At 43.5% G+C, this 26,147-nt stretch overlaps 1 protein-coding gene across 2 annotated transcripts in view; it reads right to left on the bottom strand.

Annotated features, from left to right (window-relative positions):
* Positions 1-26,147, bottom strand: part of PCED1B (PC-esterase domain containing 1B) — a 70,207-nt gene that overhangs the window by 20,339 nt on the left and 23,721 nt on the right. Inside the window, exon 2 of one of the 2 annotated variants that reach the window (XM_036458594.2) lies at positions 24,181-25,791. The exons of the other annotated variant lie outside the window; for it this stretch is intronic. Coding sequence (XP_036314487.1) covers positions 24,427-25,791 — 1,365 coding nt within the window. The 3' untranslated portion in view covers positions 24,181-24,426. Of the gene's footprint in view, positions 1-24,180; positions 25,792-26,147 lie in introns of those variants that run through there. 2 annotated transcript variants of the gene reach the window in all.

Below are 26,147 nucleotides of genomic sequence, written 5' to 3'. Positions count from 1 at the left end.
CAACACAAGATGGCTGTCACAAGATGGCCAGCAAGGGAGGGCAGTTGGGGGTGACTGGGCCAGCAGGGGAGTGTTTAGGAGCCAGCAGTCTCAGATTGTGAGAGCAATGTCCAACTGCTGGGTTAGGTCCAATCCCTGGGATCGGGCCTAAACCGGTAGTTGGATATCTTCAAAGGGTCCCAGATTGGAGAGGGTGCAGGCTGAGCTGAGGGACACCCTCTCCCCCCACACCCCTGCATGAATTTTGTGCACCGGCCCTCTAGTAAATTCATAATCCCTTTCCACTTTGGCCTTGTGCATTCCTCTTTCAGCAACTCTAACAGAAAAGTTTTGGTGTGGGATTTGTGATATGAATTCCTCTTTAACATATCTACAAAAACATTGATAAAATTTTTCCTTGTGGAAGTTTGTACTGGCTCTTTACCTGTTTGCTCTTAGACCCACTCCCTGCCTGTGCTGTCTGACTGTTGTGAGCTGTGGTTCCCAGGCTCTCTTGACCACCAGCTTCAGATAAGATTTGCTAGTGAGAAGCATTGGTGGAGGTTGGAGTTTGGGAGGAAAAAGCCATGGTAATTTGCCCCTTCCCTCTGCTTTGGGAGGCATATCTGGCAGCAGCTCCAACTCCTGTGTGGCTCTAGCTCTTGCCCCAAAAAGGCCCCTTATAATGTCAGTGTCAACCAAGTGTCCCAGCTCCTGGCTCAGGTTACACCATCTTCTTTATTTGTCCTGAGTCCAAAGGATGGAAATGGCTTCCCAGTGGCTAATCTTTGGGATGATTCATCTACCCAGGTTATTCTTGCAGCTCCTCTAACACCTTTGTAGCTGATTCTCTGTGTTTAACATCCTTTATTCAATAACCCTGGTGTGGATTTTGTTTTTCTGGAAGAACCCTGATTGGTACAGAGGGCAGGCACCTTTTCTTCTCTCCTGGCTTCTATAATGAGGATTTCCCTAAATGCAGGCTTTGTCTCTTTTTACCCTTTACTCATCCCAAACCCTGGGGCTCTGGAGTGAGTAATTTGACCATAATTTTGGACAAATTGCTGGGCCTGTTGGATCAGCTCTGCCTCTTCCTTTTCAGAGTAAGTTTGCTAAGAGGGCACAATGTCTCTCTGTATTGTAAGTCTTGTCTGTTCTTGCCTACCCTGACCTCGCGAGTGCCTGCCTAAGTGCGAATCCACCTAATTTCAGCCCACTTGTCCGCGAGGCCTAAAGCCTGGTCTTCCAGGCTGGTCTCTACCAGCAACAAAGGCAACTTCTGTTTACTCTGCACTTGTTTTATTTCCTCAACTTGTTCAGAACCCAGGTGGGAAAGAGGAGTGCTGTTTATTGAGACTTCTTCAAAGACTTTAACATTATTCATCACTTCTTTTGGAAATGGGATTTATGGAGTTGTTGTTGTTGTTGTTGTTGTGTGTGTGTGTGTGTGTGTGTGTGTGTGTGTTAGATGTTACAATAGCAGAGAAAGATCAAAGGCAGGGGCATCTTGGCTTAGTTGATTAAATAATGTTCCCCGGAGCAATTTCTGGAATTCTCCAGTTAAGTTCACATGTCCATGGATCAGCCCTTCTGATGGCTCACTTTCCAGCTGCTCTCGCCTGAGAGCCTACAGTGGTGCCTCTGAGCTGGAATGTGTTTCCCAACGCTAGGTTGATGTGGTCAAAATTAATGTCTGCCCATGAGTTGGAATCCCACCATCTGTTGCCGTTAGAAGTAGAGTCCTGCTGCACTTGGGTGTCAGTAAAGCTGATGACTTCTAGTATAAGGCTCCTCATTTCTAGAACCACCAGCATCCTGAGTTCCCTCATGGAGCATTCTTCCTTAGTGGTCCCTGACATTTACTGTCCCTGTAATCTGGCTGCTTAGGAACCACTGGCATTGTTTACACACACACACACACACACACACACACACACACACACACACATCCCTAATCCCCTTGAGTGTGCATGATTCAAATAGTTTTTCTAGGAGGCTTCCCAGCTCCCATGTAAATTAAAGATTCAAATATAGATGTACCAGGGAGGATTATTCCCCAACTTCACTCTCCAGAATCATCTGATCTCAGCCTTGGCCTTATATCAATGTGTATTTCAAAAGGGGCGCCCAAGGTGAACAGTCCTGCTTCTAGATACCCCCGGGCTGTGTTTCCGTTCTGCATTCCTTTGATCAATTCACTCGAATGTAGTGGGGAAAAATTTGAGCTCTTGGAATGAAGTCAGATAAGAATACCTTACAAAGGAGCATGTTTCTTCATAGTTTTGTTTGAATTCCATGATGAGGCCAAGATTCCAGGACAAGAGGTAACTAAACTGAGAAACAGATCAGGACTCTGCTGCAGAGCATGTCCTTTGGCCCCAGAATGATGGAATCCGAGATAAAATGAGGGTTGTTTTTTTTTTTGTGTGTGTGTGTGTGTTTGGTAATTCTACAGAGAATCACTGCAAGCTAACTTGAAGCTCCTTGCATTTATAACAAAATTCTAGCCAGAGAGAATGATTTGGAGTGTGGACGCTCACTTCCTTCTAGCGTCCTTTGGCCTAGAATTAATGTAGGGAGCACCCAGTAGGTGAGCAATCAATCAATGATGAATGAATGATACATTCATTCATTTATTCCAGATAAATTATAGTGCTCTCATAGGGAAGACAGCCAATTCTGGTATAGCAACAAGACCATTGTTTTTTTGGTTTTTGTTAAATGCTATTTTAGCCTTTCCCATCTTATTTCTCAAATCTTTTTTTTTTTTTCATTCTCTTTAAATCTTTGTCCTCTTATTTTACCTATTTCTCTTTTTAGACTTTTATCTATGGGCAGCAAACTCCCTGTTATGTGCTATGACTGGAGAAGAGGGAATTTCCTTTTGGAGCACAGACTCCAGAAAAGGCGGAGCAGCTCTTTCTGCTCCTCTCATCCTGCCTGTCGTTGAGCAAGTTGTCTATACAACCTGGGGCTCCAGTTTCTTACCCCTGTCTATCTTTTCACTGTTGTATCCTTAGCACCTTGTCCTGGCACAAAATAGATGTTCAGGAAACATTTCTGAATGAATGAATGAAAAAATAAGTAAAATATTAAAGAGACTTTTTGAAGGGTCCAGAAGAGAAAATGAAAACTTTGAATTGACTTCACTGTCTCTTCTATGTCTTGAGAGAAGATCTGAGGGCTTAAAAAAAGATGAGATTCAGAATAGTCATTTGGGGAATATGATAGAGAAGTCAGCAAAAAAATGAAGTCAAGCCAAAACCAGTTTGGCTCAATAGATAGAACGTTGGCCTGTGAACTGAAAGGTCCCAGGTTCGATCCCGGTCAAGGGCATGTACCGTGGTTGTGGGCACATCCCTGGTAGGGGGTGTGCAGGAGGGAGCTGATCGATGATTCTCTCTCATCAATGTTTCTAACTCTCTATCCCTCTCTGTTCCTCTCTGTAAAAAAAATCAATAAAATATATATTTTTTAAAAAAGATGAAGTCAATAATGTTCCTGAAGTGTGTATGAATTTGTCAATTATTTCTGAGTAGCACTGTCTTGGTTAGAATGCTCTAGAAAAAGATTTGGGGTTAGTGTCTACCATATACAAGGTATTTTGATGATGCTGAGAACTATGATTTTAATTAAATAGTTGAGGAAGCTAATAAGTAGTGCTAAATAAAGCCAGGAGTCAAGTCAGTTCGGCTTTAAATGCACATCTTTAAAATAGTAAATATTGCCATATATTTTTTCCATTTCACATATATATATTTCAAAATATATCTATAAATATTTAGGACTAAAAAAAAACAAAAAACAAAAACAAAAAAAAACAACAAAAAAAAAACATAACCACTGCCAAGCCAGTGTTGCTCAGTGGTTGAGTGTAGGTCCATGAATTAAGAAGTTACTGGATCCATTCCCAATCAGGGCACATGCCCAGATTATGAGTTTGATTCCCAGTCAAGGGCATGAAGGAGGCAGCTGATCAATGTTATTCCCCTTCGTTGATGTTTCTATCCCTCCCTTCCCCTCTCTAAAACCAATAAAAAAAAAATTTAAAAATATATAGAGAACTTTCATGTTTAAAAATAAAATCCTTAAATAAAAACATAACTCCAATAATCACAAAAAATTATATTTTAATGACATCAAATATCCTGTTGATGTTCAAATTTCTCTAAATTTAATTTTTATAGGTTTCTTTTTTTTCTTTATCAAATCAGGATTCATATGTGATGCATACATACACTGCAATTAATTCATATAAATAATTTCATTTGTAGGTTCTCTCTCTTTATCTGAAGAGTTCTCCCATAGCCAGGATTTTGAAGTGTGATCCAAGATGTCATGTAATATGTTCCTCTGGTCTCTTGTTTTATTTTAAAGTGATATTTGAGTCTAGTATCTTGAAGAGATTTTATTTTTCCAGCAAGAACACTTCATAAGAGGTGAAGTGTACTTCTATAAGAAAAAAGGGGGACACTTTTTTTTGCATCCATTTTACCAAGTGTTAGCTGTGATATGTAAAAATGATTATATGCTAATTCTATTAGTTGAAGAGATTTCTTCTCATCTATGAGTTATTCTGAGATACAGTTTATACACACAAAGGCAAGATAAATGCTTGATTCCTCCTCAATTTACTAATTTTAATTATATTTTTATTGATTTCAGAGAGTAAAAGAGAGAGAGAGGAACATCAATGATGAGAGAGAATCACTGATTGGCTTCTTCCTGCAAGCTCCCTACTGGGGGATCTAGCCTGCAACCCGGGCATGTGCCCTTAACGGAATCAAACCTGGCACCCTTAAGTCCGAAGGCTGATGCTCTATCTATTGAGCCAAACTGGCTAGGGCCTGAATTGACCTTTTAAAAAAGAGTGGCATGAGTTCTAACAGACATTGGTCAGTGGTTAAAGCATTGGCCTGCGAACCAGAGGGTCACTGGTTTGATTCCTGGTCAAGGGCAGTACTGGGGTTGTCCGCGGCTCCCAGTCTGGACATGTATGGGAAGCAACCAATCAATGTGTCTCTCTCACATAAATGTTTTCTCATCCCCCTCCATTCTACCTTCCACTTTCTCTGAAATCAATGGTAAAAAAAATATCCTCACTTTTTTGGTGAGGATTAAAAAACCAAAACAAAACAAAGAGTGGCATGGTTCTTTGGCATCCTTCAGAGATTATCAGAGAAGATGTTTGTTGTGGATGTTACATTTGTTTGATTTTTGTTTTCTTAGTACATACTCAGAAGCCAGACTGCCTGCAATCAGAATCCCAGTTTTGCCCATGACTTTGAGTTAAACACTTAACTTTTCTGAGCCTCACTTTCCTTATTTGCAAATTAGGGATACTTAATGGTGTCTTCATACAGGGTTGGTTTGAGGATTAAGTTAGAATATATACACAGTGATTGGAAAAGTGTTTGGAACATGGCTATCCCAATATACCCTGTTTCCCCGAAAATAAGACAGTGTCTTATATTAATTTTTGCTCCCAAAGATGCGCTAGATCTTATTTTCAGGGGGATGCCTTATATTTCACTCAGAAGGAAACCTGTAAGTAGGTCTTATTTTCGGAGGATGTCTTATTTTCAGGGAAATGCGGTAAGTACTTGCTATCATTAGAGTTGCTGTTGTTTATAAGTGGTCTTGGGTGGATGCCAGCCAATAATATTGTGTAGAATGTCCTCAAGTGGTTCTAATGTGAAGCCCAGGGAAAGGACCACAGAGTGTGAGGTTTAAAGAGATAGTGTTGACAAAGCAGGGGAGTGAGATGACTATATTTGTATTTTTAAAAGATAGCCCAGAGAGTGGATCCCTGCTGCTTCACTCACTAATAGTATGAGGGTTGGCGAGCACATTTATCTCTCTCAGCCTCTTATTGGAAATAAGATTGGTATTAGGCAGGGCTCACAGAGTGGCTGTGAGGACCAATAATTCTGCATATGTTTGGTACCTAGTCAGTGCTGAATAAGTGTTAGCTGTCATATGTAAAAACATTGCACAGTCCTTGTGCTCAACTGACACTCCTCTTCCTGCCCAGGTATGTCTATCCATAGAACTATTTTGTCTTCCTTTTCACCATTTCTTTATTCCAATAAAAAAGGTAAGCACCAGAAATTTGAGGCAAATATATTCCACGTTACTCAGTGCCATGAACAGCTGTGTAAACTTACACTCCAGTAGTTATAGGACATCTTAACTTAAATGATATTTTAGAAGAAACTTCAAATGAGCTAAACATATAAATACAATTTGAACAGCCCCATGGTCAAGTCTAGGTGGATTTTCTGTTATCTTATTTGTACTTTCTGCCTTATCAGATTTTTTCCTTTCTCTGTCTGTTGCACAGCTTCCAGCCATTTGTTTTGGTTACTTACACAGCATAAATCTGGGGCATTTCATTTGAGATGTTGTGTACTTTAAAAGGAAGGTATTTTGTTTTCCAATACCCTAATTCACCATCCGTACAGACAACAGACAGGACAGTCTTTAAGAGACAGATGCTAAGGGATGAATTATTGATCAAACCATAAGCAAGTTGGAAGATAAAATGCATTTGCTTAATCAGTTTTGTTAAAAAAAATTTTTCCAAGCTTTTTATCCTCCTAGGCTAGAGACATGCCAATAATAGAGAAAAAAATACCACACACACACACTGGTAGGAACAACAGAAGCCATATTTTTTAAGGCAGTGATTCCAAATATTTTCAGTACTGAGATCCCCTTTGATGATTTCCTGTCCCTATGGGCCCAGTGTCTTGAAAAACTGAACACATCAAACTGCATTTCTCAATATTTAATTTATTTCCCCACTTTCTAATAAATAAATGCCAGCTATAACTGCTAACCAGAACATCCAATATGAGACATACAAGCTGGTATAAACCAACCTGGATTACTGTACTAAATTCCAGCTAAAAACAAGAAAATATTTTATCTGAAAACACATTGTTTTCTCTCCTGGCATGAAGTATGGGGATGACAATCCTGACAATCAGGGCCCTTTATTTATTTATTTATTTTTAAAATATATTTTATTGATTTTTTTACAGAGAGGAAGTAGAGAGGGATAGAGAGTCAGAAACATCGATGAGAGAGAAACATCGATCAGCTGCCTCTTGCACACCCACCACTGGGAATGTGCCCACAACCAAGGAAAATGCCCTTGACCGAAATCGAACCTGGGACTTTTCAGTCCTCAGGCCAATGCTCTATCCACTGAGCCAAACTGGTTTCAGCCAATCAGGGCCCTTTAATCTTTAGCTCTGACCTATGGTAGATAGAATGGCCCCTCAAAGATGTCTGTTCCCTAGAACCTGTAAGTATCTTAGGTTTCATGACAAAGGAGATTTAAGGTTGCTAATCATCTGACTGTGAGATGGAGAGATTATTCTTGTTCTGGATTACCTAATATAATCAGAAGAGACCTTAAATGTAGAAGTGGGAGACAGAAGAGTCAGTGTCAGAATGATGTGATATGATGTGATAAAGATTCAACCAACCATTGCTGGCTTTGAAGATTGATGGGCCCAAGAGCCAAGGAATGAGGAATGTGAGCAGCTTTTGGCTGAAAAATACAAGAAAATTGATTCTCTTTTAGGTCTTCCAGAAAAAAAAAAACAACTCAATCCTGCTGAGACCTTGATTTTGACCAGTAAGGTTAATTGCAAATTTCTTGTCTCCAGAATCCTATCTAATAAAAGAGTAATATGCAAATTAACGATCACTCTGTCACACCCACCAGTCACACCCACCAGCCAATCTGGAGTGAATATGCAAATAAACCTAACCAAGGTGGCTGCAGCCACAGAGAGAGCAGGAGGGAGGTTGGGTTTCCCCAGCAATGGAGGAAGCCAAGCTTTCCACACACCCTGGCCGGCCCAGGCCTCAGCTTAAGGCTACAAAGTTTCAATTATAGAAGATACATAAATTCCAACAGAAATGGCTGCCACCACAGAGTGAGCAGAAGGCTTGGCTCTGCTCCAGGCTACAAAGTTTCAATTGTAGAAGATAAATAAACCCCAGATACCAGGACTTCCACTTGGGTGGCCAGGGAGCATGGCCATCCTGCAAACCACCACAGGCCTCTCACCCAGGCTGCCCCATGTCCCAAGGGAACCCCCACCCTGATCCAGGATATCCTTCAGGGCAAACCTTGGTGCAAAAGCCTCTATCCTATCTAATAAAAGAGTAATATGCAGATTGACCATCACTCCAACACACAAGATGGCTGCCCCCATGTGGTCAAAGATCCTGCCCTCATGTGGAAACATGATGGCCACCACAAGATGGCCAGCAGGGCAGGGCAGTTGGGAGGGACCAGGTCTGCAAGGGATGGCAGTTGAGGGCTATCAAGCCTGCAGGGGAGGGCAGTTAGGGATGACCAGGCTGGCAGGGGAGCAGTTAGACATTAATCAGGCTGGCAGGGAAATGGTTAGGAGGTGATCAGGCTGGCAGGCAGAAGTGGTTAGAGGCAATCAGGGAGGCAGGCAGGCGAGTGGTTGGGAGCCAGCAGTCCTGGATTGTGAGAGGAATGTCCAACTGCCTGTTCAGGCCCGATCCTGGTGGAATTTGGACATCCTTTGAGGGGTCCCAGATTGGAGAGGGTGCAGGCTGGGCTGAGGACACACCCTCCCCATCTCCCCCTCCACCACTACCACTGGGTCTCTAGTTATAATGCATTGTGTTATCTTAAACCACCAGTTGGTGACAATTTGTTCCAGCAACCAAGGAAACTACTACATATCCTCTTTTTACAAATTACTGACCTCTATGCCCCTAATGGATTCTGTGTTCTGGCCAAAGTGACCTCTTAAGGTGTCTGGGCATGCTCCTCCTCCTACTTCTGGATCTCTGTTTATGCTCCCCCTCATTTGGATGTTATGCTACCTCGGAGGCAAATCCTGTCCATCTTTCAGATGCCTCCTCTGCCACAGCTGCTCCTGCATCTGTCAGGTGTATGCAATCTCTCCCTGCTTTGACCTCCTACAGTGTGCTTTCTCTCTCTCTCTCTCTCTCTCTCTCTCTCTCTCTCTCTCTCTCTCTCTCTCTCTCCTGGTACTTGCTGCATTTTCTCCTGGAATAGGGTTATTTGTGCATATACCACATTTTCCCTATGGGATTTTAAGCTCCTTGATGACCAGGCTAGTGTTTGATTAATCTCTAAATCTTCTACAATGCCTAGCCAATATATTTATGCTTTATAAACTTAACATATAATCATAGTCCTTTATATGTGTGTATGCATGTACATTATTCTCTCACAGGAATAATGAGAAATATGAGAAATGAGGAATGTGAGAAAAAAACAAAAAACAAAACTAAGGGTGTTCACCAGCTGCCACAAAAATGTTAAGGATCCCGGCACTCATATTTTATTTAGAAACAGCCAGAACACTTGCCCCTTCACAAGATGGAGATGAAGAGTGGATGAGTAGAGGGGGAGTTTATTCCTTGATTAAGGGGATGAGTATTAAAAATGGAGAGCTGCACCTGAGATAGCTCTTTGCTCAGACAAAGGTCTGGAACTGAGAGAGGTTGTGAGGTGCATGGTAGGGAGGTCTTGGCCAACAGCCCACTTTTTTTTTTTTAAATATATATGTATATTTTATTGATTTTTTTTTTTATAGAGAGAGAGAAAGGGAGAGGGATAGAGAGCTAGAAACATCAATGAGAGAGAAACCTCAACCAGCAGCCTCCTGCACACCCCCTACCAGGGATGTGCCCGCAACCAATGCATATGCCCTTGACCGGAATAGAACCTTGGACCCTTCATCCGCAGACTGACGCTGTATCCATGAGCCAAACCGGTTTTGGCAACAGCCCACTTTTTATTTGGGATCCAACCATCAGGAAAAAATGCAAAACATTTTTTATGCAGACATTGATCAATATCTTTCTTTCTAGAAAGAACCTAAGAATGAAATTAAACAAGCCACAACTTCAAGGCTAATGGCACATGCGGCATGTACAATATATCTGCAAGACTAGGCCATTCTTCAAAAAAAGAAAAGAAAAACAAAAAGAATGTTTTGTCTTCAAGATAAACTGGTATCTTTGTGGCACAGTAATTTCCAGTTCTGTGAAAATAGAAAATTGTTGTTGTTAATATTCTGCCTGCCACGGCAATTATTTTACCTTTTGTCTTTCTAAAATAAACATTAGGATCAGGAATACACATTCCTCCAAAGAGGATTCTAATCCTGGTACATTTTTAGTTCTTTTCCTCCGAGGCAGGAAATGATACATCACAGATGCGTTTTTAACTGGTTGTATTGTGGAGGAGATGGGTATTTACTATATGCCAGACATTATGCTAAGTGTTTTAAAGATATCCTGCCATTTAATCTAGGAATCCTGTGAGGTAGGCATAATTGTTTTCATTTTAAAGTTTAGGTAGATGAGCCATAAAGAGTTTAGGTTCTTGAACAAGCTCTCATCTCCAGTAAGGGTAATGGGCTCAGTTGACCCTGAGGGTTTGCATCTTAAACCCATGTTGTTGTTTTTTACCTCAGTGCCATCCCAGTCCTCTCTGTGGGCTACTTACCAGGCAGTGGGAGAAGCTACTTTTCTTCTGGGCACTCACAAGCCTTGGATATTACAGTCATAAGGAAACTCTTATAAGAGGGTTTTCCAACCATAAAAAAATGCTTAACATCTAGTTGCAGAACACACACACACACACCCCATGAAATATTATCATTGTTTACTTGATATGTACGCTGATATCTCTTATTCTATTTTATTTCATTTTTAAAAAATCCTGGTCAGGAAGAACTCATTTGTTTTCCAATTCACTAATGGGTCATTACCTTTATTCTGAAAAGCATGGCATTAGAGCATAGCTAGCCCATCTTACACACGACTCTCTGAAAGAGAGCTCTACCATCTTAGGTAAGTTTACAGTGTTTCCCCGAAAATAAAACATCCTCCGAAAATAAGACCTACTTACAGGTTTCCTTCTGAGTGAAATATAAGGCATCCCCCACGAAAATAAGGCCCCCCCTAGGCTCTGTCTCAGAATGAAAATTAATTTACCATAAACTGGTCACTAAGGCCGCCCCAACTGGCATCTATTGTAGCAACCAGTGATGTTATGCAGATTCCTTACATCACTGCTGTGTGGAGGCGGAGCAGAGGTCAGAGTGAGCAGTGAGCGTGGGGCGGGAGAGAGGAGGAGACTTTCGCAGATGCCTGTAGAAGAACAGAAGGATTAGAGCAGACAGGAAGCAGCGAAGGTGGTGAGTGCTAGTTTGTCTCTGGTGACACTACCTGATGCTCACGGCCGCCCTCATGATGACTGAAGGTTCTGTCAGTGGCAGACCCTGCTCCAGCCCAGATCCAGGCCCCAGCAAGCCCAGTGACAGTCCCCAGGCAGGCCCCAGGGGGTAAATGTCTGATAAAGGGGTAGGGGGGATGTCTGGTGAAGGTGTTCAGTGGCACAGGGGTGGAGGGAGGGGGATCACTTAAAATGACACAAGAGGATCAGAGGGAGGGGGCAATCAAAATGACACAGGAGGATCAAAAGGGGTACTAAAATGGTAATCCCTCCTCTGATTCTCCTGTGCCATTTTGATTCCCTCCTCTGATCCCCCCTGTGTCATTTTAAGTGATCCTCCTCCCCCCACCTTGATACCCCAATTCCTTTTTTTTACCCCTAGAAATGAGCACAAAAAGAAAAAGCTACTCTGTGGAGTACAAGAAAGGAATAGTGGAAGACTCTTGGGCCCAAAATCTTACCGCTTTCTGCAAAGAGAAGATGTTGAGTATCCGATTGGTCCGAAAATGGCAAGCAGAGTATGGTAACCTCATTGAACAAGTGGACAAGGGAAATGTTAAAAAGCGCAAGTGTGGATCAGATTGGCAACCATTATTTTCTGAGCTGGAAGACCTGATCTGTGAATGGGTTGTTGAGAGGAGAGCAAAGGCTTTGGTTGTGAAAAGGGCTCAGATTCAAGAATTTGCCCTTGCAATGGTACCACAGTTTGACATAGCCCCCGAAAACTTCAAAGCATCACAACACTGGCTGGATAATTTCCTTCAGCGAAGTGAACTGTCTTTAAGAAGATCCACAACATTGTTTAGGTTGGAAGATACTCAAGTTATTATTATTTTTTTGAATATATATTGTATTGATTTTGTACAGAGAGGAAGGGAGAGAGATAGAGAGTTAGAAACATCGATGAGACAAAGTCATCGATCAGCTGCCTCCTGCACACCCCCTACTGGGGATATGCCCGCAACCAAGGTACATGCCCTTGACCGGAATCGAACCCGGGACCCCTCAGTCCCCAAGCCAACGCTCTATCCATTGAGCCAAACCAGTCCTGGCAGAAGATACTCAAGTTATTAAGCAAGCACTTGCATTCAAGTCCTTTATTGATGATGCTGACTTCTCTAAATACAATCTTTCCAACATGATTGCTATGGATGAAACTGCAGTGTTAATGGGCCAATCATCTCAAACAACAATTGAACAGTGGGGTGCCTCCTTAGTGTACATTCCCTCCACTGCTTACAAAAGTGCACGTTTCCTCCTGTATTTTGGCAATATGTCTGGATGGCATAAAATCCCATCTTTAATCATTTCTAAGGGCAAGAAGGAAAAGATTGAACGTGTTTTGGGCGTTTTTATTCTTGAAACTGAAAAAGCCTGGGCCACACAAACAGTTATAAGGAAGTGAGTCAATTTAACGCTACCGCTTGTTATGGGAGGGAGCCAAAGAGGTCTGCACTCACCGTGCTAAAGACATGAAGCCAGCACTCACCGTGCTAAAGACATGAAGACATTTTTTCAGGAAAGAAAAATAGATCAGACAATGATTCCCGCAGGAATGACAGCCTATCTCCAGACTCTGCTTTGAAGAACTTTTTTGTCTAGTTGCTCGTTAGCAATGGCTACATGGCCACTAGCTCCTATAATAAAGACGCTCTTATATATCCACAATTTCTCATGGCTTCTCTGTCTACCACCCAGTGTCCTACAAGGTCCAGCCCCTGGCAGAGCGATCCTACAATTGGTATATTCTGACAGGATAAAGGACCTGGGATTGGAGGAGTAAGTACTCCAACAATGACACAGTGAGTAGAGAATAAAAGAGAAACTGAGTTCCCAACAGTTAGTACAGTGAGCAGGGTTTGAGGAGGAACTTGCTCTGACACTTTGTGCTCTGTACAGGATTCAGAAGTATGTGTGGGTTTGAGGAACAAGTGCTCCCACAATGAGGAACTAGAATATTGACATAGTACCAATACAATACCCACGGGGCACTTACAGGTTGCAAGTGGGAAAACATAACTTTAAAATGCAGGGTTGCAACTGTCACCCTATACTTGGTGATCAATCTTTGCAAAGAATATTGGGAAACCAGCTTGCATACTTCCTGTTATGGTGCAATGCCTTGCCTGTGACATATTCTACCAAAAATGTTTAACTTGTGCCTAATCAAACCTTTGGATTTAACATTCACTTTAAAGGAAATACAAGGGATAAAGTACAAGTTAAATGGAATCATGATGAAATCATTAGACAAACTCAGAAAGTGAAACATTACACAGGACAAATCTTTACAATGAGTCAATGTCATGAAAAAAAAGATGGGTGTGTTTTGGATTCTCTTCTAAATTAAAAAAGATTCAGACATAAGAATCAATGCAATGTGTGATTCTTTAGTAGATCCCAATTTGAATAGCTGCAGAAAACATTTTGGGACTGAGTATCTTAGTTTTGGCTGCTATAACAAAAACCCCATAAACTGAGTAGCTTATAAACAATAGCAATTTATTTCTCACAGTTCTGGAGACTGGATATCAAGAACAGAGTGTCAGCATGGTTGGATTCCAAGAACTCTCTTTTCCTAGCTTATTGCACACTTCCGGTGGGAGAGAGCAGAGAGAAACAGACTCTCTTGTAAGTCTTATAAGGGCTCTAATCCCATTCCCGAGGGCTCCACCCTGATAGCACCAGAGCTATACCCACGGGGCACTTACACGTTGCAAGTGGGAAAACACAACTTTAAAATGCAGGTTTGCAACTGTCACCCTTTACTTGGTGATCAATCTTTGCAAAGAATGTTGGGAAACCAGCCTGCATACTTTCTGTTATGGTGCAATGCCTTGCCTGTGTCATATTCTGATGACACCGATGACCTCATTTGATTCTAATTATTTCTCAAAAGCCCCACCTCCTAATGCCATCACATTATGGGACAGGGTTTCAACATATGAATTTTTGGGGAGGGGAAATGGGACACAAATATTCAGTCCATAAGAGTGTCGTTGTCAGATGATATCAGCAAGTTGTTAGTTTTGTTAGCTGTGATACTTGTGCTTATGTAGGAAAATGTCCTTATTTCCCACATGTGAAATATTTAGGAAGGAAATATTTTGGATTTGCTTTACTTTAGGAAAAAAGATAAAGAAAATAGGGCAAAATAAAATGGGTATAAATTTAGGTTATGGGTATATGAGTAGAATTACATGATTCTTTTTACATTTTTTTTTTTTTTGGATGATTTTCAAAGTGTGATATTTAGTGGAAATTCAACTTCTTGGGCCCCACTCTGGACCTTGTGAATCAGAAACCTTGGGGGAGAAAGCAACAATGGTGTTTTAACAAGCCCACCAGGATATTCTGATGTATTCTAGATAAACATCGTGAAGTTAGAGAAGAGTGGATGGTAGGGGGAAAAAATCAATCTGGCAGTGTGACTTAATTACTGAGATGAAATATAACATTGAAAATTAGTCCATGCTATGTAGAAGTGAGGTTTAGAAGCCAAGCTCAGTATGCCAGGTACCAGCGAGGTCTGAGAGGCAGCGCTGAGCATGATGGAGGGGGCCAAACTGGCTGTCGGTCTACAAGGCCTGGCCGGATTTCCTCTTCAGTGAAGGTGATGGCTCTGCCACAGCAGTTCCTGCTAGTGCTCTTACTCTTTGAAGACAGGCGTTTTGATAGAGATTTGTTCCTGCTCCTAACAACCTTGTGAAGCGTTGACACATGGTGCTGTGTTGATGACTATTCTCAGTTTCAAAATGTTGTTTACTCTCTACTTCCCATCACCATGCTCCACTGTGATGCATCTTGGGATATTCTTTGCCAGATATCAAACAACTGGGGTGAAATACCTCCACTCCACACCATGCTCTGCTGCTGGACTGGGCCTACCCCAATACTGGTTATCAAGCTGGGCCATCCCAGTTCTTCCCCCTTTAAGAAGGGGGCAAACATTCCTGGTCCATTTCATCCCATTTCGGTTAACCAGCCAATCTCAGGCTTGTCCCAGGCTTACCTAGTGAATATTCGCTCATATTTGGGCACAGACTATTATAATGATCCATGTTAGCCCAGCTGGCGTGGCTCAGTGGTTGCATTGAACCAGGAGGTCACAGGCAAATGCCCAGGTTGTCTGTGGGCTCGTTCACATGCAGGAGGTAGTCCATCTTGATTCTCTCTCATCACTGATGTTTCTATCTCTCTCCCTCTTTCTTCCACTCTGAAATCAGTAAGAATATGTGGGCGCCTGATGGCTGGGATCTCCCTTTCTGCATCCCGCACAGAAAGAGAGATGAATAAGTGGAGGCAGCCAGGGATTGAGAAATATTAGAAATAGAGATAGAAGACACAGATAGATTTCAAGCTGGGAGCTGGGAGGGGCAGCCAAACTCCTCTGCTGGAGAGACAGACTGACGACCTCCTGAGCCACGCAGCAAACCTCCAATCCAACAACCTTCACCCCAACTATTTTTTCTGGCATTCTCTAGAACAATGTTTCCCAAAGTGTGGTACGTATATCCCCAGGGGTACGGGAAGAGTTTGGTGGGGGTATGCATTGCACCAGAGTTTGGTGGGGATATGCACTGCACCGTGCTTAGCTGCGCCTAATTCTACGTTCTCATGAGTACGAGGGGTACTCAGCGTTACAAAAATTATAGAAGGGGTACACATATGTCAAAAGTTTGGGAAACACTGCTCTAGAACAAAACAGTTTAAAGAAAAAGTAGGTTTACAGTTGTGACTATACTATATAATAAAAGGTAATTGATCGAACGGTGGAACAACCAGTCGCTATGGTGCACTGACCAGCAGGGGGAAGACAATCAATGCAGGAGCTGCTCCCTGGTGGTCAGTGCATTCCTACTGCTTTGCCTCTGTGGCAGTGCTAAGAATGGCCTAAGCTGTCAGTCGGACACCCCCCCAAGGGCTCCCAGGATGCTAAAGGGCACAGGCCAGACTGAGAGACCCACCCTTCCACTACCGCTCACCCCCAGTGCACAATTGTCATGCACTGGGCCTCTAGTATGAAATAAAGAGTTTATTTTTGTATTATTATTATTATAAATTATTATATTATTCTTTATACAAATGACTGTAAAGCTACTTTGTTCCATCCAGCATTACCCAAAACATGGTTTTAAAAGATGGTGCATATGAAAAAGGTCTATGGTTAAATAAATCTGGGAAATACTAGGTTAAATACATTTAATCAAATTTATTTTATGCAGAACTTCTCAGAGTCTGTCATTGTGAATTCCCACATGGGACAATTGCAGAATAAATCCTTTTTGGGGGGTAAGCATCCTTGCCCATAGAATGCATGAGTAAAGATTATGATGGCTCAAGGGACATGATTTAGAAAATGTATCTTTACAGATTCATGGGCCACGTTTTGTGGGGGAAAAAAAAAAAAAAAAAAAATATATATATATATATATATATATATATATATATATACACACACACACACACACACACAAATTAAGCATACAGTGATAGAAGCCTTTCTTAAAGTTCTCCTCAGAATGAAAATATTATTTCTAGAGCTTATAAATACAAACATACAATAGTAAATCCTTTCTCTGACATGAATCGTAATGATTCAAGTTTTCAAAATAACTCACCTGTGCAGAACTCATGAACATAGAGCCACCAGAGACTGAGCTGCCGCTGTGCACCAACTCCCGAATGTGACGTGCATGTTGCCTCAGACTCATGCAATGCTAGGGCCTGGACAGCAAAAGCTCAGCGGCTGACCAGGGAGAAGGGCCTGGTCCTCTTCACATGGTCTGATGTGAGATTCTATTTATTTTCAAGCGCTGAGCTTTGCTTTGTTTGCACTTATGGAAAAATACAGTTACAGTTTTAAAGTTTCAGCCTTTGGTATATAACATAGTTACCTTATAGGATATTGTGAGACACATATGCTGCTTGGATGTCAGTCATTAATATTACTGTGGGAACCCCTTTCATGTCCTGTGTGGTTCAGGGTTCAAGGTTCTAGTTCTGGAGAAGACCACACACAAATGAAAGAGACTAGAAAAGTATTAATTTGGGAATATTGGGGGCCAGGCGGGAGCCCACCTCTAGGGGGAGGACCACACCCTGCTCTGGCTTTGCTATTCCTTTTATTAAGATTAGGGGATACACCCATAGCCTTTAGGCAGACAATTCCAACAATAGCCAATCAGCAATAATTTACATAAGACTAGCAGGTGGAGGCTGCTTCAGCTTCAAATGTCTCAACTAAACAATGAGTGATTAGCTCCAACCTTTCAGAGCATTGAATGTTGACCAGCCTTCTGGACTCCCTGTCCACATCTCTCTATTAGTGGGACAATGATCAGTTTCTGGCATCTTACTCTATTTTCTTTTTCTTTTTCTAGAAAACTTGAAACAAAAGTCAAATAGAAAAAGCTTTGAGAAAAAGTTGAGAGAGAAGGCCATAGGAACTCTGCACTTTAAGTCTTAACAATAGAGCAGTAACTTCTCATAAATGTTGAATAACTTTAGCTCTTTTTACCAGACAATAGCTTGATTGCATTGCTAGGTTTCTTGATTTAAAAAGCAAGGTGACAACAGCAAAAAATGGACAAAGAAAGCTCTAAGGTGGAAGATAAAGGCCAGAATATGTATGAAATGAAATGCAAGCTGAACTGTTATCTGCCTCTTACCCTCAGTGGGGTTGGAAAGGTCCAGGCATTTAGCTACTCAGATGATTTAGGTAAAAATAGGGGAGAGTTCTATAGACATTTTTTTAAAGAAAAGTAATCAAAGACAGCTTGATTTTAATACATGCTGCCTTCTCACTTGATTACACACTATGAATTAATCATATTTTTGACCATTTATCTGAAGTAAATATACTTGAATATTTTTGCCAGGCATTGTGCTAGCAGCCCACTGGGAATGCAGCAGTTACTTGTAGACCTTACATTCTGGGCGAGAGTAAAAGCATCTACTGAAGCCACTGCTGAGTGGGGTTCGAAATACAAAGGAAGTGAAGGATACTATGATAAATTGCAACAGTACTTTTAGATTAAATGATAGAAGGCCTCTTAGGACCGTGGTCGGCAAACTCATTAGTCAACAGCGCCAAATATTGAAATTTCTTTTGAGAGCCACATTTTTTAAACTTAAACTTCTTCTAACACCACTTCTTCAAATGTCTTAACAATAGAGCAATAACTTCTCATAAATGTTGAATAACTTTAGCTCTTTTTACCAGACAATAGCTTGATTGCATTGCTAGGTTTCTTGATTTAAAAAGCAAAGTGACAATAGCAAAAATGGACAAAGAAAGCTAAGGTGGAAGATAAAGGCCAGAATATGTATGAAATGAAATGCAAGCCGAACTGTTATCAGCCTCTTACCTCAGTGGGGCTGGAAAGGTCCCAAGCCATAGTATTTTGTGGAAGAGCCAGACTCAAGGGGCCAAAGAGCCGAATGTGGCTTGCGAGCCGCAGTTTGCTGACCATTGTCTTAGGAGATGTAGATGGAAGGATGAAGAATTAGATATTCAAAGAACCAGTGGGAAGGGGATGTAGAACATTTCAGGAAAGGGAATAGCAAGTGAAAAGGCCCAAGTAATGAAAGAGCTTGGCATGTTTTATGAACAGAAAGTTCTGAATAGTTGAAAGCATACAGAGAAATGAAGATACTTCCAAAAGATTGTGTTTGCACAATAATGTGAATGTACTTAATACCAATAAACTGTGTACTTAGAAAAATGGTTATGTGTATTTTACCACAATAAAAATATATTTTTTTTTTAAGAAAAAGGAAAAAAAAGATGAGGATAACATTGCAGAAGCAGGTAGAAAAGCCTGATCATGTAAGACAGAGTAGAACATAGTTAAGATTGTACTCTGGGGTCATGGATTTTGGACTTTTGAGCTCCAGAACTATAAAAGAATCGATGGGTCATTTTAAGCCAAGATTGTGGTACTTGTTATAGCAGCCATAGGATATTAACTCACCTGGGGAGGAAAAGATTGTCCCTGTCTCAGTCTACCTGAACTCCTACCCACGTGTGAGAAACAGGATTGCTCAGTGAGCGGTGCTATTTCATCTCTAACAACAGTGACCTAATCATTGATTCAGTGTCTCATCCTCAAGCCTATATATCTAAAAACTCATTCTCCGTGGTTTATCAGATTAAGGAGGAATAATGCATACTAACTTAATTTCCAAGTGAGATCTAAACCACACCACCAGTTTATTGGTTAATCCATGGAAATGTAAACACTATCTGCATCCATTTACTCAGATTAGCAGCTACGTGCAGCTTCCTCTTACTTGGGAAACGCAAAGAACAAAGGCAGTTAGCTCATCTTGAAGGCTGATGTTACTAAACTGCGCAGCCTAATCTCCTGCGTGGATTAGAGCATTTACATTGGTCAAATGGGTTCCCTATTCTCACTTTGTTGGGACATTCTGACTTGTAATCACCTTTCTGGAGTCCTTGAAGGTCATCGTAATGCTGTTTTGGCAATATTCCTTCTGAGGTGCTACAATGACTCTATGTCTGTTTATTGTCTCCTTCGAAACTTGGGTTGTAGTCTTAGCAACAACACATTCATACACTACTTATATACATTCACTGATTCATTCAAGAAGCATTCAGTGCTTACTAAGTGCTAGACATTGCACTAGGATTTGAGACACAGATAAGATAAAGGCCTTACTTTCTGGTAATCTTATTCTTTGGTAGGTTAAAAGCTGCTGTGTACTTCTGTAGATACCTGAGCTCATCCATTTCTTGAGATTTCATGAACTTCATTTTTGTAGGTCAACATTTCCTGACCCACGTTGTAAAATTTAAAAATGGTCCACGCTAGCCAGTTTTGCTCAGTGGACAGAGTATTGGCCTGCAGACTAAAGGATTCCAGGTTCGATTCAGGAAAGGGCACATGCATGGGTTTCAGACTCAATCCCCAGCAGGAGGCAGCTGGTCAATGATTCTCTTTCATAATTGACATTTCTCTGTCTCTCTTTCTCTCCCTCTTCCTCTCTGAAATCAATAAAATAGTTTTTTTAAAAAATTTAGGAATGATCCAGTTGAGGACCTATAAGCCAGTCAAATAAAGTCAATAATTGGTATGCCAATTATTGGGACAATACTATTTAGACTAGCTTATCAAATATTCACATTTCACTAATCTAGGGTAACAAAAGGCCTAGCATTTAAATACTCTCCGTGATTAACATTTATATAAAACAGGAGAGATGCCATGGCTCATTGTCAGAGCTGTCCACTGGGTAGTCCATTCCAACTCATATTTTTATTTAATGGTGACTGATGTCATTGATAGCAACATTTAAAAAAAATTTTTCAAGTCTAAAATTTAAGAGCATTCAAGAAATCAGTCACAAACATTCTAGTTTTCATACATAGCTCATTGAGCATCTAATTACTAAATTTCTGATTATAGAGCTACTAGAGGCCTGATACATGAAACTTGTGCATGGGGGTGTGTGTGTGTCCCTCAGCCCAACCTGCACCCTCTCCAATCGGGGACCCTTTGGGGGTCGTCCTTCTTGCAATCTCCTAACTACTGCCTGCCTGCCTGCCTCTAACCCCTCTGCCTGCCTCTGCCTCTGGGCCTCTCTCCAGGCCTGATATGCAGCCTCTGTGGCAGTTCCTGATCAGCCCTTGCCTCTCTCTCTTCCTCTCCCTTTCCCTCTCCCTCTCTCTCTCTCTCTGGCCTTGCTTCTCTTTCTAGTCCTTTCTCCAGACCTGATCCACAGCCGTCAAGGCAGCAGAGGTTGTTAGGCTCTGCCCAGCCGAGGCCAGAGGCTAACAACTTTGCCACACCTACCTCGCCTGTCCCCCCCCCCCCCCCATGCTGCCCACCCCATCCCGTGGACCCCCCTCCCACCTGGTGACTGATCATCTGTCTGGTTGTTTAGGATGTGACAGCCCCTGGTCTTTTATAATGTAGATGCTATCCCAATCAATTTAATAAAAATTGTCTGCAAATTATGCTTACACTGGAAGTGAACCACTTATCAATTTTATTTTAGTCATCACTATTGGTGTACTCTGTGGGTGTAAAATTTTGCTTCCACACTGTCAGCATTTCTTGGGGGCCAGACTTCAGAGACTTCAGAGATATTATAGTTCTGAGGTCTTTGGCCTTGCTCTGAAGTTACTGGCTGTCCAAGTTGTTTCTTGAGGTGGTGAATTTTTCTACATTGTCTTGGTCTTTTTCTGGATCATTTTTATTCAGTTCCTCATTTGGACTGTGATAATGGCCACATACTGTTGACTTTATAGCTTTCATAGGTTTTCTTGAAGGGGTAGGGATTTTTGGAAAGTCTCCTTTCCTAGAACTCCCTTAAAAGACACCTTTTCATTCCCATGGATGTCTTTAGTGCCTGGAAGAACAGAGTGAGAGCAGAGTTTATGGGAACATGGCTGGGATGAAAGGGAAAAAAAGTCTTCATGAGAAAAAGTATGGATTGAAGATGGAATCTGCCAGGCAAGACCAGGGAGTCTTGAGGATATGCCACTAAAGAAGAGAAGTTTGGGTGTGGTCCTTTCATCCTGGACATTAGACCTGGGCTTCTTCCTCTTTTACCTTCTTTTGGTGAATGGGGTTGTTTGTTACATAACTGCTAGGAGTTTGTGGTTTCCTGGTCATCTTCACCCTCTCAAAATTTCCCAGGGCCCTCTCCCAGGCCTCCTGAGCATAGGCTTTTCTCTAGGACAAAGAGGGGCCACATTTCCTAGGCTATAATTAATCAGGAAGCCTCTCCTCCAGCTCATGGTAGCTCTGGGAGAGAAACTTAGACATTATAAAGCACCATCCTGACATTTCCATTAGAAGGAATGAGGAGGACAAGATGCTTTGGTGAGAGAATGGGGGCATTTCTTTAGCACTCCTAACCCTTCTCAAACCTATTGACCCCAGGTTCCATTCTGATGGGTCACATGGTAGGGAGATGCTTCCTCCAAATGTTACCCTAGACCCCCCATTTCAGTGGTTCATTGTTCTTTCTCATCCTTCACCATTAGCTAGTTTTCTTAAGTTACCTACAATCCTTTCAAGGTAATGTGACTGTCTCTGTGGAGATGTGAACCATCCTGCTTCCCTAGTACAGGTTGTTCTTATGCACCTTGAAAACCATTCATTTCTTAGCTACTACCACAGAAATTTTCCATCTCAACCCCTTTTCCACTGTCCATGTGGGTCTCTCCAGCTTTCTGTTTTCAAGGTTGAAATCATTGCCTTTAGGCTGTCTTTAATGAATAGAGTTGCTCAACTGGTTATCTTAGCTTTAAAATCTTGGAGGTGATCATAGTAGGTATAGTACCTAGATTTGGGGTTTAACGGTGTTAGATGAATGAGGCAGGAATTTAAATTCCCAAAGTTGGGCTTCTTGTTTTTATGTTGAAAACTGCACCTCCCCCCAAACCCACCTCAGGTTCATAGAGGACAGGAGGCCCAGGCCCTGCCAAAGTATGGATCAGAGGCAGGGCTAATGACCCTGCGGAATCCATCTCAGCCCCTGCCATCAGGCTTTGGAATTGCTGGGCTTAGTACTGGATGTGACGTACACTGACTTCCTGCAGAGGACTCAGGGCAGTGAGGCCTTGATCTGAGGAATCTGGCCTTGGGTAGACAGAGGGAGGATCCCAGGACCTGTCAGGGCTCAAGGTGAGGAACATGAATGAGGAGGAGGGAGAGACCCTGGGCCCTGGCACAGAATCATCCCACCCAGGACAGGATGACGACAACAGGCACTTTCTACATCCCGATCTCAGACTCTGGGGGTTTAGTATAGGGACCGGGACCTTATATACGCAGAGGACTGTCCCAAGTCCTGCCAGAGACAATATTAGGATGCAGTAACCCTGGACCACATAATAGAGGGGACCCCACGGAAGCCCACCCTTGCTGTCAGCCCTGGGAGTCCCCAGGGTGGGATGACCACAGGCAGTGGAATCAGGCCTAAACAGTCAGGTATCACCCTCACAACCTGAGACTGCTGGGTCCTAACTGCTCGCCTTCCTGCCTGCCTAATTACCCCTAACTGTTTCTGCCTGCCAACCTAATCACCCCTTTACTGCTCCCCTGCTAGCCTGATCTTTCCTCCAATTGCCTTCCCCTGCCAGCGTGGTCACATCCAACTGCCCTCCCCTGCTGGCCCAATTGTCTCCAACTGCCCTCCCCTGCAGGCCTGATTGCCCCAAACTGCCCTCTCCTACTAACCTGGTCACTCCTAACTGTCCTCCCCTGCCAGCCTGGTTGCACCCAACTGCCCTCCCCTGTAGGCCTTGTCACTCCTAGCTGCCCTCCCCTATAGACCTGATGGCCCTAAATTGCCCTCCCCTGCCAGCCTGGTTGCACCCAACTGCAGGCCTGGTCACCCGCAGCTGCCCTCCCCTACAGGCCTGATGGCCCACAACTGCTGGCCATCTCTGATGACCATCTTGTGATGATGTTGTGGGACACCAACTAGGCTTTTATTATATAGGATACATAGGGGTTTTTCTCAGTTTGATATAAATCAGTTCTGTAGTTTGAACGTTAATATAAACTGGAAACCAGTATAAACTAGAAAAGGCCAGTAGAGGAGTGCTTTTCTATGTGATCTAGAACAAGTAACTCACCTTTCTGGCTTCAAGTTTCCTTGTTTGTAAATGGTAGCTACACTTTCTGTCTTCAGTTTCCCAGTACTAAAATACAATGATTCTATAAGAATCTCTAGAAAACAGGATCACAAAAAGTTAGTTTGTTTATACCCAATCCATTTCATGAGACAATCAGGATTATTTAGGCAAATTCACTTTGAGTAGTTTCTCAAGATGCTGTGACCATTCATTCAGCAGGTATCCTCTTTGCTCTTACAAAGCTAATTGTTTAATGGAAGGAAGAGGCACCGTTAAATATTGACACACACAAAACCCACAACTATTTTTGTGAAACAACTTTTTAATTTCAATTCTCTGTTTACAAAAAGACAAAGAGAACAGGGGGTGGGGACGCAGGAATAATACTTGGTCACCCCCAGAGCGTGGAGGAAGGGGCCATAGCTAACAACTGGTAACAGCACAGAACCAAAAGAAGTCCACTGTCGATCAACGGCTTCTGTTAACAAGATCAGCCAGTGTAGGCAACAGTCAGATTGTCAAGTCCGTGTCCATGAGGAGGAAAAAGGCACGAGTCAGTCTAATGAGGCCGTGGCTCCGGGTAGCCTCGGGCTTGTCTCCTGTAAGGTTTGGGCAACTGTCTCCAGGGCAGATAAGGGCCAGGAGGTAGATTCCGGGGAAAGCCCCTATGAACCACAGGGGCCTGCTGCTGATAATAGGGTGTGGGGAAGAGGGCCCTTGGGGGCTGGGGATCAAACACCAAGTCGTTTTCCAAGTCAAATCCTGTTTGGGTAGGATGGAAATTGCTGAAGAAGAACTGATCGGAAGGGGAAGGTTGGTCTGAGTAAAAATAGGGATCTTGGGGATAGAGCAAGACCTGGGGGCGCATGGCCGGGTGACAGGGAAGGGGAAGAGGCGGTGAGGGCAGGAGTGGGGACAGGGATGGGCGGGGAGCTGGGAGTGGCAGCAGGGGGCTGTGCCTGGGAGGAGGCAACAAGGAGGAGGGCGGGGGTGCGGCCGTTAGGCCTCTGCTGCTCTGGGAATGCCTCTCTAGTCTCTGGCTAGGCCTGGCCGCCCTCGCAGGGTCACACTTGGTCCACTGGCTCGCTGGCTGGCGCTGGGGCAGCTCCACGCCCCACGCGTCGGCCACGTGGGCCAGCAGCAGCTGGGAGAGGCGCCGGTGCGCGTGCCGGTCCCAGTGCACCCCGTCGCTGTGCCGGTGCTCCTTCGCGTGGCGGAAGTGGAAGTGCAAGTCCAGCACATCCAAGTTGTACTCCTTCGCCAGGACGTAGCTGTAGTAGTTGGCTTCGATCACCTTTCTAATCCGGGCTTTGGAAGTGGACGGCTGCTCTTTCGGGAGGAAGCCCCCCTTGACCTTCTTGCCCAGGGGCATGGCCGTGTTCCACACCACGAGGCACGACTCTGGCAGCGCCTGGCTCAGGTGCTGGAACAGGCTCTCCAGGTTCTCCCAGTAGCTGCTGCACCAGTCGGGCCCGTACCTGGAGATGTCCCAGAGGCAGGAGTTCATGATGACCAGGTCCGGGGTGTGCTCGTGGGCCTGCAGCTCTTCCAGCACGGCCCGCACGTACTCGCTGTACACGCGCGTGAGGAAGTAGAAGCGCACCAGGTGGTGGCCGGTGCAGAACTCGCGGACCTCGCGGTAGCCGGTGCTGTTGCTCATGATGTCCTTCGTGCCCCCTTCCACCAGCTTGTCCTGTTCGAAGCTCGGCTCCCCCTTGACCTTGAGCTGGTCGAAAGTGAGCAGGCGATCCTCCTGCAGCAGGAGCACCAGGTCCTTGTACACGGACCTCTGGATGGAGTCTCCCAGGATGACCACGAACTTGTTGTGGAGCAGCTGCTGCACTTCGGAGGACAGCAGCTGGGCCATGGCGCCCAGGTCCAGGGGCCCAGCTCCTTTCTTGGCACGCAGAGGGTCTGCAGAGAGCTAGGACAGAAGGAGAGAGCAGCTGGGAGGAACCCACCTTCGGCAGGCCCTCTGTGTGGGCCACGAATGAAGTCTTGGCCTGGGAAACCCGCCGCAGGGTGGAATTCCACCACCTTAAGGCTGGGAGTGGGGGGAGAGAGAGAGAGAGAGAGAGAGAGAGAGCAAGAAGGGAGCCTGGAGCCAGAAGCCCTGCTTGGCCTGGCTGAGGGTTGGGACTTGGACCTCTGAACTGCCTGTGGCTGTTTAGAGGCCCAGGTCCCACCTAGCCAGGAGGGGCCAACTCGCCCCGCCCTCCCCCCCTGCTGGAGGGAGGAGCAAACTGCCACTGGGAAGGCAGCCCAGATGTCTGACAACTG

This window comes from Pipistrellus kuhlii, unplaced genomic scaffold (assembly GCF_014108245.1).
Source record: "Pipistrellus kuhlii isolate mPipKuh1 unplaced genomic scaffold, mPipKuh1.p scaffold_m20_p_3, whole genome shotgun sequence".
Lineage (NCBI taxonomy): Eukaryota > Metazoa > Chordata > Mammalia > Chiroptera > Vespertilionidae > Pipistrellus > Pipistrellus kuhlii.
This window is presented reverse-complemented; position numbering and strand designations above follow the sequence as displayed.